General features: G+C 40.2%; 3 protein-coding genes and 1 long non-coding RNA gene across 4 annotated transcripts; 1 reads left to right on the top strand and 3 right to left on the bottom strand.

The window, feature by feature from the left end:
- The first annotated feature begins 75 nt into the window (after positions 1 to 75).
- LOC125988138 (uncharacterized) lies at positions 76 to 3399 on the top strand. Its single transcript, XR_007488230.2, has 3 exons — positions 76 to 953; positions 1041 to 1109; positions 1842 to 3399. It is a non-coding gene; the product is annotated as an uncharacterized lncRNA (long non-coding RNA).
- igf3 (insulin-like growth factor 3) lies at positions 3399 to 6519 on the bottom strand. The gene is made up of 4 exons (XM_049752974.1): positions 6340 to 6519; positions 5844 to 5976; positions 5235 to 5428; positions 3399 to 4730 (listed from the first exon to the last, which is right to left on the bottom strand). Exons 1-4 carry the CDS (start codon positions 6382 to 6384, stop codon positions 4563 to 4565), a joined length of 540 nt encoding a protein of 179 aa, XP_049608931.1. The 5' UTR covers positions 6385 to 6519; the 3' UTR covers positions 3399 to 4562.
- A 2190-nt stretch (positions 6520 to 8709) lies between these two features.
- lrif1 (ligand dependent nuclear receptor interacting factor 1) lies at positions 8710 to 12420 on the bottom strand. The gene is made up of 4 exons (XM_049754425.1): positions 12095 to 12420; positions 10214 to 11576; positions 9633 to 9942; positions 8710 to 9504 (listed from the first exon to the last, which is right to left on the bottom strand). The coding sequence occupies exons 1-4, from the start codon at positions 12130 to 12132 to the stop codon at positions 9236 to 9238; spliced, it is 1980 nt and encodes a 659-aa protein (XP_049610382.1). The 5' UTR covers positions 12133 to 12420; the 3' UTR covers positions 8710 to 9235.
- Positions 12421 to 12853: 433 nt separating this feature from the next.
- Positions 12854 to 16413, bottom strand: renbp (renin binding protein). Its single transcript, XM_049752145.1, has 11 exons — positions 16255 to 16413; positions 15733 to 15840; positions 15557 to 15632; positions 15421 to 15496; positions 14645 to 14823; positions 14330 to 14557; positions 13884 to 13965; positions 13579 to 13754; positions 13365 to 13496; positions 13181 to 13268; positions 12854 to 13088 (listed from the first exon to the last, which is right to left on the bottom strand). The coding sequence occupies exons 2-11, from the start codon at positions 15831 to 15833 to the stop codon at positions 13015 to 13017; spliced, it is 1212 nt and encodes a 403-aa protein (XP_049608102.1). The 5' UTR covers positions 15834 to 15840; positions 16255 to 16413; the 3' UTR covers positions 12854 to 13014.
- Positions 16414 to 16951: the final 538 nt, after the last annotated feature.

The following is a 16951-nucleotide window of genomic DNA, read 5'->3' as shown; positions in this document are numbered from 1 at the left end:
ATTATTATTATAGTTGGACTCTGACACTTGAAAAACAAAGCGGCGAGTCTGTTAAGGCAGGGCCAGTCCGGGGAGAACAAATATTGTTGCCCAACTGGTTTAACTGACTGAGATGGCATAATGAAGTGGCCACATTCAAGTACGGTACATTCAAGGTCTTTATAGAACATGCTTGGGCACACCTGTAGAGATACAAGAGAAAAAGCTGCTCTCATACGACATAAATACGTCAGAGAGATGATCAAGCACAAATGGAATTGGGATGATTTGTGAGGGTCACATTTGAATGTGAGTCACGTGACACATGACCCCCCCCCCACATGAGCTGAAGTAGAACTCCGTGTTCTGCACTGCACGTGATCAGACAAATAGCAAGGCTGGGAAGGTTTGTGCATAGTGGATTAAGTTGGAGGGAAGTCCCTACTGTACAAGTATTGCAAGACAGAGACACTATTAAAAAGAGGAATGTGAATATTTACTCTTCCTGTCACTTCCCACTCCGCAACCCTAAACTTTCTGCTTATGCTTGTAAAATTTTAAGCTAAAGGCAACTATGGCCCAAGAAAAATAAAACATCTGGAGCTCTGTATGCCAATAGATGGCAACAACCAGATGATAGAAAACATTTTCAATTGAAAAAAGACGGGGATAAAACACAATCACCTAATCTGTAATTTATATTTTTTAGAATAAAATAATAAAATGTATGTCTTGGTATGTTGATATATATACTCAATGCAAATAAAGTGGAGTGTTGTTGCATTTCAGTTTCATCCACCACAGGGCAGCAAAGAGCTGTCTTTAAAAACATTGGGCCTTTATCACTTTTCAACTTCAAGTCGTCTGAAACCTTTCAAACAAAAGTTTTTTCTTTCAATCCACGCATCCACCCATCCTACGTTGTGGACAGGCCTTTTTTCGACACAAAGCGAGGCCCACATAAGCATGCTTAGGTGAGTTTGACATCTGACCTCATCATCATCAAGCACAGTTGCAATGAAGGCTCCGTTGTCTGACTCTCAGTCTCTTCAATCATACAGCAACGTGGACGGACCTATTGAGTGAAGTCATCGAAGAGGGAGCCACATAATCTGGACATCTGAGAAACAGTAACTTGCATCTAATCACAAAGTCCTTGCCCGCATGTTCAATCTATCTGTGACGTACACAATGTAGTTGTGATTAGACAAATAATGAAATAACGTCACATACACGTAAAAAAAAAAAAAAAGTTCTGAAGTCGTTTGCTCAAATTCATGCTCTGGCTTTTACTGTGTGGAGTTGGCATCTTCTCCCTGTCCATATGTGAGTTTTCTCTGGGGATACTCAGAAAAAACAACATACATTTGGTTAACAACAGTTGGTTCAACAAAATTGTATTTTGATAAAACTGAGCTATTATTATTATTATTAGGGTGTTAGAACGTTGCGCCTCATGCTCCCATGCTATACGTATATTGGAACCAGTTTAGCATTTAGCATGATGAAATTACAAAAAAAAAAAAAAAAATGCAAATTTCAGTCTGAAATGGTTGACAAGTTTGTTTTAGCAAAAGTAAACAGTCAGTGAAATAAAATGAACACAGTGCCATTATCGATTCAGATGGATCCCTTTTTGGTGCCATTTCACCAACACAATTTCATCACATCCCTATTTGATTTGTAAGCAAACTGTCATTTTTCTTACGAATGTAGCTAACATTATTGCGATTTCAATTCCTGACCAACAAATTCGTTGCTGTCCTTGCATGTTTGGTGGCTTTAACTCATCTGTTGTGACAAACGTGAGCAGGTGGTTGGAGCTTGGTTTTTCCCACTGACTGAATCATTTGTGTATCCAGCAGATAAGACATTTCTTCGCTGCACCACAGACACGACAGAACTGGACGAGTACACGCTCATCTCGCTGTATGGGACAAGATGTGAAAGTATTGCTGGCTTTGTGAACGTTAACGCACACCAGAATCTGTCCTTGAAGCTCTGCTGACACCCACGAAACAGCTCATCGCGGTTACAGTTGATTTTATCATCATTATAGCTTATCACATCACTCCCCAGTTGTTTGGTGGATTGTGAGAGTGAAGTTATTTCATGCATTAGTATACATATGCAGGTGTTAAGTGGAATTCACACGTTTGCACTTCTGTGCTAGTTTGTGCTGTTTACATGTGTTCATTTCCAACAACTTTTCTGCTCTCCAACACTACCGTGTTTTCCGCACTATAAGGCACACCGGATTATAGGGCGCACCTTCAATGAATGGCCCATTTTAAAACTTTGTCCATATATAAGATATAGTATACATTTGGACACGCCTGCTGTAGTGGCTCAATATTGGTCCATATATAAGGCACACCTTAGCACTGTCGGCTTTTGAGAAAATTGGAGGTTTTTAGGTGCGCCTTATAGTGCGGAAAATACGGTAAATATATAGCATTTAGCTAGGGAGACGCAAACGGTCCTTTATCTTAATTTTTTTATTATTATTATTATTAATTATATTAAAGTACATTCAAACCAGCATCGCTGCTATTATGATAAGCCTAACATATTGCTAACATACTAAAATAAAATGACAAAGGATCAGGTTGACGTTATAAAATAAGATATAAGACACCAATGGAGGAATGAGTACAATTAGTACCATAGATGTTAATTGCATGTATTTAAAATTAATATGGGAACAATTGAATTGGTCAAGAATGAGATTGAAATGGAGGAGTCATATAACTGCAAAGAGGTGAATACAATCACCTAACTGTGATGCAAGCAACCCACAAGAGATTAATCTCCCTTCTGGTCTTATCAAAGCAACAGTGAACGTCTGCTACTTCGTTGTGGACTCGTGAGGGCAGAAACTACATTTTGCCTGAATCCTAAATTTAAATCAGGCCACAGTCTTTTTAGGATTTATGGATTTCTGTTATTATTGGGATGTATGTCACAGGAAGTGAAAATATTTGCACATGCAAGCAGTTTGTAGGACACCGCTAAAGAGGGCTCTACACTTTATATATGTATGATGTATAAATTAGATACAGATATGCAATTATACAATTTTGCTAATATCGCTGCTTTCTAAACAATGCAAGCCCTATTTGGTTCTTTTCTGAGATGGCCTTCTGAACTGTGGGGACTAGATAACTTCAGTCTTGTTATTAAATGATCAGCTGTGTTCTGTGTCACCGAGACTCGACATCTAAATATAAGGTCATGTTGCGGTAAACAACGTATTATTATGAATTATCCGTCAAAAACGTAACCTGTCATGCTGTAAGTCACTCAAAAGCAAATCACTCAATCATGTTGTTCTCATCCAGTCATTCATTGTTTAGCAATTGGATCAATCCATCTCCGGTAACATAATCTTTTAATCTAAACAGTCCAACTATATGGTGTCTAAGGGAAATAAATAGTTATTTTAATATATACAACACAGATATGCAATGTATGATAAGCTCTAAGTATAACTCCATACACAATAAAATAGGCTAAAAATATTTGTGATATTTTACAAATAATAATATTTTAACAAAGTGCAAGTCATAATAATAAAGAAATGGAAGTATAACTCCATACACAATAAAATAGGCTAAAGGTATTTGAGATATTTTACAAATAACAATATTTTAACAAAGTGCAAGTCATAATAATAAACAGATGGAACATCTGTGAAAGACAGTTAGAAATGTGGAATATATACACAGCAAAAGATTTGACTAGCAATAGACCAGCAGCTGGAGAATTATTCAAAACAAAACAATAGCATTTGGAAAACTTGTGCAAACTCAACCCGCAATACAGAATGTGGACCAAAGGCCGTTTAGAGCCACTCAAATGTGGGAAAGATTTAAATACATAAAAAAAAAAAGTAGCTTTCTAAAATTACAGAGTGCAATTGATTTAAAAGACCATAATTCAAGGTATTGGGGAATAAAAATATAATTTTTAAACTGGACGTAAAAGCATTTAACTTGGTGTTAACTTCACCACTGTTGGCATCTTATTCCATTTGCGTGCAGCATAACAGCTAAATGCCGCTTCACCATGTTTGCTTTGAAACGTGGGCTACATTAATTTACCTCACAGCCCAGGTTTAGGTTCAATTAGCATTTTTTTTCCTGTATCTGGAATGCAAGCCATTCAGTAATTTATGGACCAGGATCAGCAATTTTAAAATGTATTCTACGGCTGACTGGAAGCCACCCAAAAAAGTTCCATACAATAATATGTTGTATGTGACTCCACTAGTCCAAAACCAGCATTCTGATTAATCCATTTAATTTATTAATTTATCAATTTTTGCCATGTAAAGTTTCCAACCCTGATTATCGCAATATCTTTGATCGTAATGTTGTGCCCATGAAAGAGGTTGAACTCTGCAACTCTGTAATTGTCACTCACGCAAGTGAAATATGCAAACCATGAAACAAGTTGTTGCATTTTCCAAAAGGACAAAACAGTTACATATGACATAAAGCAGCACTTGCTGGTGAAAGTCAAACCAGTCATACAAGGAGCGTCCATGAGACAGTCTCACTCACTCAAATGGTCATCTTGGGTTAAAATGATGTCCTTGGAGTGGGGGCCTCCCTTGTCGTGTGCTGTGGGTTTATCTTCCTGCGTGACGACGGCTTTATTTTGCTACTAAAAGTCTCTCTTTTTGGACTGTCGGGGGGCCCCAGGTGCTGCAAAAGCCTTTTCTGAAATACCGCTTGGAACTGATAAGCCTGCAAGACAACGATAAGCACAATGAAGCGTTTCAAGGACTCGGTAGGCAGGAGCTTCTCTGCATCAGGTGACCTTGGTCCTTTGTTTGACCTGAACCGATTTGACTGGTTATAGTTCAGTACCAGCATTATTTACTGCACAGATTTATTTACATTCTTTAATCTAATAAATGATTACTTTCCATCACAGTGGTCATTTCAACACGTCATTAGGCTCACCTCTTTAGTAGCAAGTGTGAAGGGAGTGTAAACGATCGGCACCGTTATTTTCTTTGCAAAATTTCTGATGTCATAGACCAAAAGCCAAACTGAATCATTATTAAATTTTGTTTGAGCATTATCTGCACTATCAATTTCAAATACTGCATTTGAATAAAGGATGGAAATTATAATGTTTTGTAATAATTGGATGAATCGATGAAGAAATAAAGACCGATATTTTTAAGAGTCTACCCCTGAACTTTGAACTGTGAGTTATGTGGAGCAGTTGAATGCAGTTCTTACCACGTCTGTTGCTTTTGTGCTGAGGGTGTCCACGCTCGTGCTTGTGCTTGGCCACGCCGTAGTTTGCTGTTGCTTCGCTGCCTTAGCGCAGTACATCTCCAGATGATGCAGTTCACAGCCATTTGACCGGCAGCATTTGTCCACAATCCCCTTCCCCCTGGGCCGAGAACCATATCCAGACCATGTACCTTTACCTGTCATGAAACAAACATGAGGGTCAGATTCTCAAATTAAATATTTAATAAGCAACCAAGCGCATGGTCAGACAAAACACAGTCCTGAATTAAAATAGACTCAGTCAGGTTATTACCATCCAGGCACCCCCACCCCCTTCTAAGAAAACAAAGCTCCCCTCAGATAGCAAGTGCTGCACCAATAATGCTATCACACAATGTGGCACTGTGTACCGGTGGGTACGCTCCCATTTTCAAGCACTGCCCTCACATTGATACCAAATGGACACGGAGGCCTCAGTTAGCAGAGGAGAAAGGTATGAATAAATGTTCTCCAGATTATTCAAAACAATAAGGTTGAAGTTTTGTTTTAAGCGTACGTAAATAAATAATAAACTAATTGGCCGGGCAGCGGAAACCATGAGGACGCACGTACCTAAGTAGAGGCCACGGTCACCGCACACGAACAAGAGGTCACTGAGGAGTTCCGAGCCGCAGCGACGCTTGGCTGCCTCTGAGCAGAGAGGCCCGCAGAACAGGCACATGGTCAAGCACAACATGCACGACACCTGAGGACAACGGGAACATGTGATGGAATGAAACGGGGTTTCTCTCAAAGTCACTATTCCAATGAACCTGTCATGGTCTTGGTACTATTTGTTTGGTACTACTGATTTAGGATGGATGGTTTTGATGTTAAAGCATCACAGATCAAAACACATTGAAAAATATTTCATATATTGATTCCATTTATGCCATTTCACTACATACTTTTGGGTTTCCAATTTACAAACTAATAGCGGGAAATGAAACAAATTCAAAATTTCATTTTAAGACTTAAGAAGTTGAAACTGCACTAACAAATAGGTTTCGCTAATGCACAGCGTTCACCGTTTACTTAGTTTACTTTCACAAACAACAAAAAGTCTTACCTTCAACGGCAGTAGTCTCCCTAAAGGATATCGTGAGGAATTCATCCTGCTTGTGCAGAGGCACTTCAGCGCACCTTCAGTATTATAGTCTGACTGGAGGATAGGAGGAAGGAGCACAGCACAGAGAGATGGCCTCCCTCCACTCGCTTGCAAATTTGTTTGTAAAATCTCATCTGATTCTCATATCAGGAGATTCAACATTCTGTTACAGGGACTGACCTTGTTCTGAAATGTTCCGTGCTATCATGAGTAATAACGATATAGTGGATACAAAGTTAACAAGCCTGCGTTGTTGTTTTTTTTCTCAAGCACCGTGAGTGACACCAAGCTAAATCACGTTGGACCTATTTCTAAAATCGGCTTCATGAGATTTTGACCTTCGGATGAATCGGACAACTTGAGACTGTATTATTGATCACCTTGACAAAAAGCCCAAACTATAATTCTGACCTTCACCTTGGGTTTGGTGTTGTTTAGGTGATGTGCTGTTATTGTTTTTTTTTTATATAAAAAAAAAATAAAATAAATAAAACTGCAGTATTTGGAATGCGTATTCCCACTTTAATGTTGCTAAAAGGCGTTTGGCAGCCACACTCACCTGTTATCTTTTTAATCAATCATTTGTCAACGGACGGACGTCATCCATCCATCCATTTTTTGGTACTATTCACCCTGTGGAGAGTTGCAGAGGGCTGGAGCCTGACTTAGGGTGAAAGGGAGATCATAAGTGAGCACACCCCTCAACAATTACGGTCTTAGATGTTTCCATATGATTTCAAGTTGGACATTTTAAACTTTGAAATTAAAGGAAGATGCGAGGCGCTTTTGTGAATTTGGAGAAAAGGGCAGGTTCATATTGTATTGTCTTTTCTGTCTCTCATCTCAGATAATTATCTGATTGTTTACATTCTTAGCAGCACGATATCTGCACGAGAGTGAGAGATGTGACAAAATGCATTTTATGCAAAAACAGCAACGTACGCGCTTCAATTAGTCTTGACTCAAACTATGACAATAATCATTATAATTATATCAATTTATTAAATTCAGATTTGATAGATTTCCTGCTTGTGACTTAACATTTTTCGACAGGCACAAAACATTTATTTTGACTTGTATTGTAATGCTTATTATGATGAACATTTTAGTAAATTTATATTATACGTTATAGTAGTTGCAGAATAAAGGCATATTCAAATCATAAATGACTTTCAACAAAATCCACATGTGAATATCTTAATAGGGATTAACAGTGCCACATCTAAACCCTCCCAGACCACTTGGTGATATTATAGCTTGGACAGCGGAGTAGTGGATCAAAAACATCATGCAAGTAGTTTCAAAACAAAGTAATGATTACTGAGCATCGTCATTGTTTGTGTTTTACAGCACAAACATTGAGTTCACCCCACGTCTAACTTTATCACGCCACTATCCAAGTCTTAGAGATTGGGTCAACCCCTTCCAGACTCCACAGGCTAAAAGGCTGTAAATTTGACCTATGCATTTCAGAAATGTAAGTGCTTTGTAAGTCATCTTCACCACCGTGTGGATCACTCAGGTACTTCATCTGTTTGGAGTCCTGGGCTTGATAAAATAGTCGCTTGGGGTTTGAAGGGTCTCAGTGGTGAGCTTCCCTGCCATTATGTGTCACGTCGCCCCCAACTGCTCCACTATGTGTCTGTCTTGGGTTCTGTCTGTGTGCTCGCCCCTCCCCTCCTGTGTGCCCATGATCAGTGTGATTGTTCCCACCTGCCTCTCGTTACCTGTCGTGTATAAAAGTCCTGTCTGCCCCTCACTCCCTGTCGGATCATTGGTTTTGGTATTGGTATTGGTTTTGGTCATTGGTTTTGGTTCCTGTCGTTCGGTGTGTCGTCCTGTCTTGGTGCCGTCATGTCCTGCTGTTTTCTTGTTTCACGTCCCGGTCAGTCAGTCAAGTTATTGTTTGTTATGTCATATCAGTCTGTAGTTTGAGTTCCACCAATAAACCCTGGTCCAAGCTGCACTTGGTCGTCCCGCTCCATGCTCCACCGCAACCGACCGTGACATTATGTACCTCAGGACAGGCGTCCAAGTTGGATGAGACAAAGGACATTGTCAAGGGACAAGCATTTAAGGATCTGGAATACCTACCCATCCACAAAATGAGAATTTACATCTTCAGTGCCTATTTTTGAGGACCCCCTGTAATCAATAAAGTACTGGTTGTAGTCTAATTGCTTGACCTCTCAATCATCAAGTCTAAGTTGCATCTGATCAGTTTGCTAGCAATGCAACATTAACAGTAGACCTGCGAAACAGTTATTAAAAATGCATAGACAGTTGAATGACTTGTTAGCTCAATTCTGTCTCAATGCAAAAACACAGCAGTCCTATTTGATATTAGTATTTTATTCAAGTAATCCGATATCCAGAAAAGACAAGCCGATGGATGTTAATGCTAAACAATAACAGAACATCATTTTGAACATTGTCTTCAAGATTGTAAACAAGACTTTCTTATTCTAAAGTAAAAATAACAAGTTATTGTTAATAAGTTATTTAACAAAAATGCTATCATCACATTAAAGACCAATTGAGAAAACTGTCAAAAATACTTTAAGAAACATGGACGCACTTATATAAAAATAGGTTGTGGTTATATTTAACGCCAGCTGTATAAGAATGTCCAGCTGAAATTGCTTGAAAAGTGGGGGGCAGGTTAAGAGCTAAGCGGAGGGCATTAAATGACAAGACAAAAATAAACGGAAACAGTTTTCCTGTGCTCAACTATCTGCAGGACGACAATCACTCTGACAAGGTCAATTTTGGTTCATCGCCAACTTAACTTAATCTCTTGAACGCAATTCAAACGTGACAGAAAGTGGTACATTAACTTCTGTCATTTGACCTATTGTTAACGTCTACTCCTTTTACTCGTGTGGTCTCTTGTCCATGTTAACCTCTGCGACTCTTCTACCTTGGTGCCGGTCTTCACGGCCAGGCCCTGGGTGCCAGGAACACAACATGGACACTTTGGGCGCTTCCTGGCCCTTCCCATTCTACTTGTATTGGAATGTGCACTATACAAACTCTGGGCAGTTGAGTCCTGGTTGCTTGGAGTGTCATTTTCATCTGAGATGGTGATATCTTCATCGATTGGCTCCACATAGCCAACCATTAGCCCTGTGTCCAGATCACAGAACATTGTCTTAAAGAAACTTCTGCCAGATGGACATTTTGCTTTCTTAGCTTTTCTTTGCAGGCAAAAAAAAAAAACAAGAAAAACAAAAAACACTTGGCCGAGTCGTTACCTGCATGGGGACTTGAAGCAACACTTTCTCCGGCTGCTAATTTTGCCGTTTTTACATCAACTGGAAAAGCGCTGCGGTCGAGGCCTTGTGGATTGTAATGGTACTGCATGAAAAGTTCACTTTCTTTCAAAAGGTTTGTGGGGTCCAGAATGTCCTCAGTGGGCCCATTCCGTGCAAAGTTGTCAAATCCAAGACCAGATGATCCTGGATTAATTCTATGCAGGCAAATTCTCACATCAGCTGTAACGCCAAATTTTTTTCTCAGTAGGTGGTCAAATGATCTGCAAAGTGGTAGTGCATTTGAGGAACGCTGAAAGTAAAAAAACAAAAAAACAATAATTATATTGGCAACACATTCCATCTCATTTAACTGATCAAAACATTGCCCCCTCCAAAAATGTGTTACCCGTTGTCTAATTAAAACTGACTTATCCATGTAAAGTTCTTTTGCATAGCCGCATAAATCATAACATTGCAAAGAGCATTTTTGACTTGACTTTCTAAATGACCAACCAAAAACCTTAGCGACCTCAACCAAGAGTCTAAAAAAAGGAAATATTGAACCAAAGTACTTTTCTCACCTCTTCTTTGTCTGTGGATTCTCCACTGGTTAGGCCTGAATCATCCATTCGCCGGGAAACCCCAAAGCTGTCCAACTGTTGTTTATCGTTGTTATAGTGACTGCTAATGACAGAGTCACTGTATTCATTAGCAACTGTGCTTCCAATCACGCTCTGATCGGGTTTCTGGATTCTATCAATGGAGCTTCCACATGCCAGATGATCATGGGCGGTCTCAGAGGAATTGAGGGTTGTCCTTGTATGTTCGGTCACATGGTCCAAGGTTCTTGTTCGGTTTGTTTCATTCTGTAGTGTTTGTTCAGCCATACTTTGTAATGTCACATTTTCAGATTTTGGTGGAATATATGATACAAATATTACATTATCTTCATCTAAAGAAGAGTCCATAAGCAGTGTTTGACTCACATCATTTGGATTATCATCACTGCAAAGGTCGATCACTTCATTGGAAGTGATCATCCTTGAGTGCTGCATGAGTGACGATGAGGATGAAGGGGCTAAAGAGTTTTTTGGTGTGCAATTTTTTTTCTTGCTTGCCACTGATGATGAAAGGGCGTCCTTTTCGGCTGCGAAAAACACCCTGCCGTCGCACATGACCATGGCTTGCTGCGGATGTGTTTCACTGGTAGCTAAGGATGACAGCGAAACGTTGTTGCTTGTTTCCAAGGTTTGATAGGTCTTTGATAGAACAGGAGGAGAATTTGGAAGAGCGGACTCGTTAGAGTTGACTTCTTCAATCACCCACTTCATTGGACTATCGGGCCTCTGGGAAACCTTTGGAATCAATTGTAAGTGTGATTTGGCTTGTCCCAGTGAAAGTGAAGTCGTAAATGAAGTTGAACAAACATTCTCGAGTTCTGAAATGTATGAAGAATCACTGCTTTGATGGACAGATGTCTTAGATGATACGGTGGGGACATAAGTGGAGTCGGAACTTGAAAAGGAGTTGGTTGATGACAACGAGAGCTGATTCTTAATACCTGAGCGAGCTTTGGAAGCTGAAACTGTTAGCACCGGATTTTTGGGGGCGTTGATGAATGCTTGTGGTCCTATCGTCTTAGGTGGATGTGTATTTAATGAAGTACCGAGGCCTAATGCTTGACCCGCTATTCTGTTTTTACAAGGCAAGGGATTCACAAGGGGAACCAGATTGCTGACAGTTTGTTTCTTGGCTAATGACGTCACGGCAATCTTTTTTCCAATGGGAACAGGTGCCGATACAATATTTCCTTGTGTTGTAGGTTTGACGATTTGACTTGGGACATAGTATTTCCCATTGACCACGTGAACAGGCATCAGAATCATAACATTTCTTCCATCAGCACCAACGGCAGGCAAGGCCTGGTAGACAACCCCAGTCTCTCTGGGGAAAATAAAACGAGCAGAGAAACAGGTTATCAGTTGAGAAAATAACACTAGCAGGGAGAATAAAAAAACGTGAAATCCAAAACCATAGGATGTAGCTTTCACATTCTGTGCTGACTGCCTTTGCAGATTATTGCAGTATGTTTTGAATAAAATCTTTTCAATTTGTTGCACTGTACGTTTCCCCCCCATTAATTATACCTTTCTTTTAACAGACACTCATGAGTAACACTAATTAAATTGAGTTTTTTTTTTTAACTACAAGACAGGTAAAAAAAAAAAAAAAAAACAGGTTTTGTCGAAAAAATCTCAGGTACTTTTTTGCTGTGAGATACACAAACACTAAGAGAATGCGGCTGATAGTATAGTAACAAAATAATAAATATGATGCAAAATTTACTTTTGCCTGCCATTTGCATATAAAGTAATAAGTCGAGACAAACATTGAGAAATGAAAGGTATAATGTTAAATCACACCGCAGTGTTAATGTCCATGATTCAGGTTGATGACTTTACCTTTGAGCCACATTGTCTTGCCGAGATGCGGAATACATGACGCTCTCAAATAAAAGTGCAATAACCCATTGTGAAGGATAAACCGAGGCTGGGGAGCGGCATGCTAATGCCAGGCACAAGCTAACAATTGGAGGCAGTAATTATTAAATTCAACGTCCACGTTTCTTTGTCCATCGATGTTCAACCATCAATGAAGCGCTTTAAATGTCACTGAAAAAATGGGCAAAACAATGAACACATCATTAGCATCATTTAGGTCGTTATGGGGTTTTCGGATCTTGTTTATTTTCTTCTAAATCTATAGCGTTACTACAGGCTAGCAAACAACTTCTTGTGCGCATTACTGCCACCTTCTGGTATGGAGACTGATCTTAATCGTGGTTCCGCGGGCCATTCAGGGTCTGGACGTTCTTTTTTTCGGGACACTGACATAATGTAACATAATTGTTACATTGATTATGTTTACTGTTCGTATTCAGTGGCTTTTTAATGGCTACAGCCCCTTTCAAGTTTAATGCAAAACTATCACACTATTCATTTCTAAACAATTTCCTCCTTGAATGTGACCTATAAACCGTCCACCTCATGACAGTCTGAGGACAAGCCACAACTTTTTGTGTGAAATTTGTTTTTATCTCCTAACACTCTAACTTCTCTCGACATACTAAAACATGCATGTTTGGTTCGTTCAATTCCAACTAGCCAAATGTGCACTAAGCAAACAACAACAAGCAAAATGATAGACGAGGTAAGCGGATGGACAGGTTCACCAGAGGTGTTTTTTATTTCATGATTAATCTGCAACTGACAATATGTAAAATAAGTAACACAAAACCGTTATAATGCTTTAAAAATACATTCAATAAAGCTTGATTTGCAACCGTTTAAAAAAAATTGTCGTCCCATTTTAACACAATGGCTCACACTGCGTTATTCAGCAGACCATCCAGAATACGCTCACACATATACAGGCAGCGTGGTACGTGGAAGAATCCTGTAGAGAAGAGAAAATTTCCAGAGGAATTTATTTCAATATCAGAATTTTGGAACTCATTCAACAATATTCCACAGCAATGTTATTCTCACCTTTATAGGGACCTCCTTTAAAATCCAGAACTACTTTTCCCTCTTGTGACAAATAACCAAACCATTCCCCATGTTGGGCATCAGAAAACTGCACACATAAAACTCGGACGTCAATTCAAGAAATGTAAAGCAAAACATGATCAAACTTGACGAGTTGTTTTGCAAAGTTTGATACAATACTCACATGAGTAAATGTGTAGTCATAAATTTGATAGAAACTCTCTAGGAGTCTGGGTCTTTTGGTTTGGCTGTAGGCCATGAGGAAGGCAATAAGAGCCTCGCAGTGAGGCCACCACAGTTTCATACTCCACTCCAACTGCTCAAACACACCCAAAGAGAAGATTTATTACCACGCAACAAGCCAATCTAAGTGCAAATAAAATCTCAGAGTGCATTGCCTGAGTGGGACAGTGGCCATCCACATCCAGGAAGTAGAAGAGGCCACCGTGTTGTTTATCCCAGCCGTATTCAAAGGGTAACTCCACAAATTTATTGATGGCTTTTTCCTGCAGCTCCTGGTCCCCACATTGAGAAGCATATTGAAGCAGGAACCAACCTGCTTCTAAGGCGTGGCCTAAATCGGCATTGTGAGAATGAAAAGTAAAATAAAAAATAGGAAATGTGAAGTTACGAGCCTTACGGAAGTTGAGCTCAAGAGCGAATTATGTTTAATCCATTACCTGCATGACAGTGGATCATTTACCTGGATTCTCCAGTCGCCCTTGACAACCTGGTAGCTCCGCCCCCTCCAACGACACATTTTCCAAGATAGCTGTGCCGTCTCTCTGTACAAACGGAACAAATATGGGTTTTGTTTAGCAGATAAGAAAAAGACATTTCCTAGATAGCTAGCTAGCTTAGCTGTAGGATGCAGCTGGTCCACGATAACCAACCAGGATCTTAGCATTGACTGCAATATATTCTGGCCCAAGTCATTTTCAAAGCCAGGTCCAGAAAGTAAAAAGCATGTTAAGTTTCTGCTTGTTTACCTGCTAGTTAATTAGCATCTCTTGTGGCTAAAACCAAACTGTGGCAAAGTTTCTACTCTCTGGACCTGGATTTGACACCTCTGATGGTATCTACCATACTATGTCCAAAATGATTGTGGTCTAGGAATTTTTGCAAAATACATTACAGCTTTGTTCTAACCTGAACATGATGGAGAATCTGCTGCACACACCAGCAGCTCAACTTTTTGTACTTGAGGACGGCTTCCTGACCACGACCTTCAGTGAGTTGCTGCACTAGACACATCAGCATCATCGGAACCGCCATGCTGTTGGTGTGTGTGTCGCCGGGTAGCGTGGGTCGCCCCAAACCTGTTGGGTCAACCTGAACCCAGAAGATCAGCTGCGCCATCATCTTTTCAGCCTCGAGCTGGGATCAACAGAAGTAGTCAAATGTTTGCTCGGTCACTTTCTGCTATCCAAATGAGCGGACATGTGTAATTTATTGTTTTTGTACCTGCATATCCGTGTCACCGGTGACTCTGCTCAGCTCATCCAAGGCCATGACGTAGAAACACTCACTGAATATGGTCCGCTGTACTTTCACTGTTTTACCATCTCGTGTTAAACAGAACGCGCACTTCATCTGGCCGTCGCCGCTGGAAACACGAGCAAACTTCCTGAGGAAAGTCCCTCCTGAAAAATAAAGGAAAGTAGTAATAGTAGACTGAACTAACCCTAACCCACTTCTGCAACCACATGGTTGCCGTTGTTTCATTTTACTTCCTCTCAGGTCACAGGTCAGAAAAAGTTTTGAAATATTGGTCTTACGGGGTTTTATGTCACAAAAAATTGCATTTAAACAAGGGTGTGTAGACTTTTCATATGGTCTGCCTGAATGCTATGAGTTTGGAATAGGTCAACGCACAGATAAACTTTGGTTTTTACTCAAGGCAACACAAAACTTGCAGCAAATGTTCGAGGCGGAGTGCAGATACAGCAAGTGTAAATTGTGCAGATACAGCAAGTGTAAATTGTGCAATGTCTATTTTGGTGAGTATAAGCGGAAGGGTGATTTTACATAGATAACGCCATATTTTGCATACTGAAACAGACTGTGATCTGATCTTCTGATCTGAAACTTCAGACGGAAGTCCATGATCCCGTCTGTGATGTCATCAATAGGTCAATTGTACAGCCGTAAAAAGAAATTGACGACTTTGGTTGTGAAATCGCACTTGATTATAAAACAATGGTCAGACACGTTTTGTAACTCTCACTAAGCGGTCATACCAGCTTTGGCTGCTTCAAGGATGTCAGGCCGACGGAATCGGTCCATTGTTCGGTACAAGCGACAGTACATCCACACCTGGGAAAGATTGGTCAAGATGACTGTAAAGAGTTAACTACATGCTTGACAAAGGCTTACCTGTCTTCCCTGCAGCCAAACATATTTCAGCTCATCATAAACCGTCCCATTCTTCCCAATACAATTGAAATAGCCCCTGAAACAGGAAGCAAGCAGCAATCAACGGGACTGGCCACCACTCATCAGTAATCAAGTTAGATGTTCTTCATAGTAGCAAGAAGGGGTGGCTACCGTACCCATAAACGGTGTCTTGGGAGTATTTCAACCAGAAGTCCACAACTTTGTTCAATTCGTTGCGAATCTTCGCTCGACACTCCTCCAGTTTCACCACCGACATGGTTCTCCTTGAAACAAAATCGTGGGTGAAGATTAAACATGTCTGTAAAATTGTTCTGTGGCTGTATCCGAGTTTGTATATTCTACACATTCCAATGAGAAGGTTGTGTGACATAACCCGTTTAGCATTATCAGCATAAATAAAATATTCAAGCTCCAGCAAATAGAAACGTCTAATGTGCTTAATTCATTAATATTAGATCGCTTGCTGCATTCAGCGTTGGTGAAGTTCACGTGATTGAGGGCTGGATATCCGGATGTTTTTTTTCTTAGTTTGCAAACCACCACGAGTAAAAGGAGTTGCATTTGGCCATCATTCGCAATGGAAAACTGCCGTGACTACACGACTCGACGCGTTAGATAAACCAACATGCTTCCGCAAGAATTAACACATAAGCTGTCTTCGTGAATCGAATCGTTACCTGCAAGAACAGAGGACAGAATTGGAGTGGACCTCACCAGCTGATCCCGCCTGCCGTCTCACTCACTGTCTCTCGCTCCGCACTCGCTGGGGCTGTGACGTGATTACGCACAACAACCAGAAGTGGATCGCGTCTGTGACGACCGGAACGTGGCGCTTGGACGTATCGGTCACAGCAAGAATTTGATACGAAAAAGTTTGGGTTTTACCTTCTAAATATTGTTTGACTCGTAGAATTCCAATTTGCTTCAGCCCGCCTCTCTTTTTGACAAGTCATGTATAACATAATGTGAAATGAAATTGTAATGAATGTTGATTATGTACTTGCCGAAATGAACAAATCAAATAAAAATGTATTCATTATTTTTTGTCTAAATTTAAATATATTTGAAAAAAAATGCAGGCAAGATATAGGACTTGGCAAATATGGGATGGGATCCAGCTTCCCACAGCCCATAACATGATAATATAGTCAATTGATGGATGGATATTTCCATCCGACTGTGAAATGCAATTAGTCAATGTTGTGCTCTCCTAGCGTTTTTCCACTCACTCCTCCACTCTGCCAGCCAGCCATACCCGACTACTGCATTTATCCTGACTGACTTGTTTCCAGACTGTTGGTGTTGCATCAATGCAAGACTGCCCAGCACGTTGACAACAATTGATCTTGTGTCTGCCCCTGACCTCCCTGCCCA

The sequence above is a fragment of the Syngnathus scovelli genome, chromosome 2, assembly GCF_024217435.2.
Source record: "Syngnathus scovelli strain Florida chromosome 2, RoL_Ssco_1.2, whole genome shotgun sequence".
Lineage (NCBI taxonomy): Eukaryota > Metazoa > Chordata > Actinopteri > Syngnathiformes > Syngnathidae > Syngnathus > Syngnathus scovelli.
This window is presented reverse-complemented; position numbering and strand designations above follow the sequence as displayed.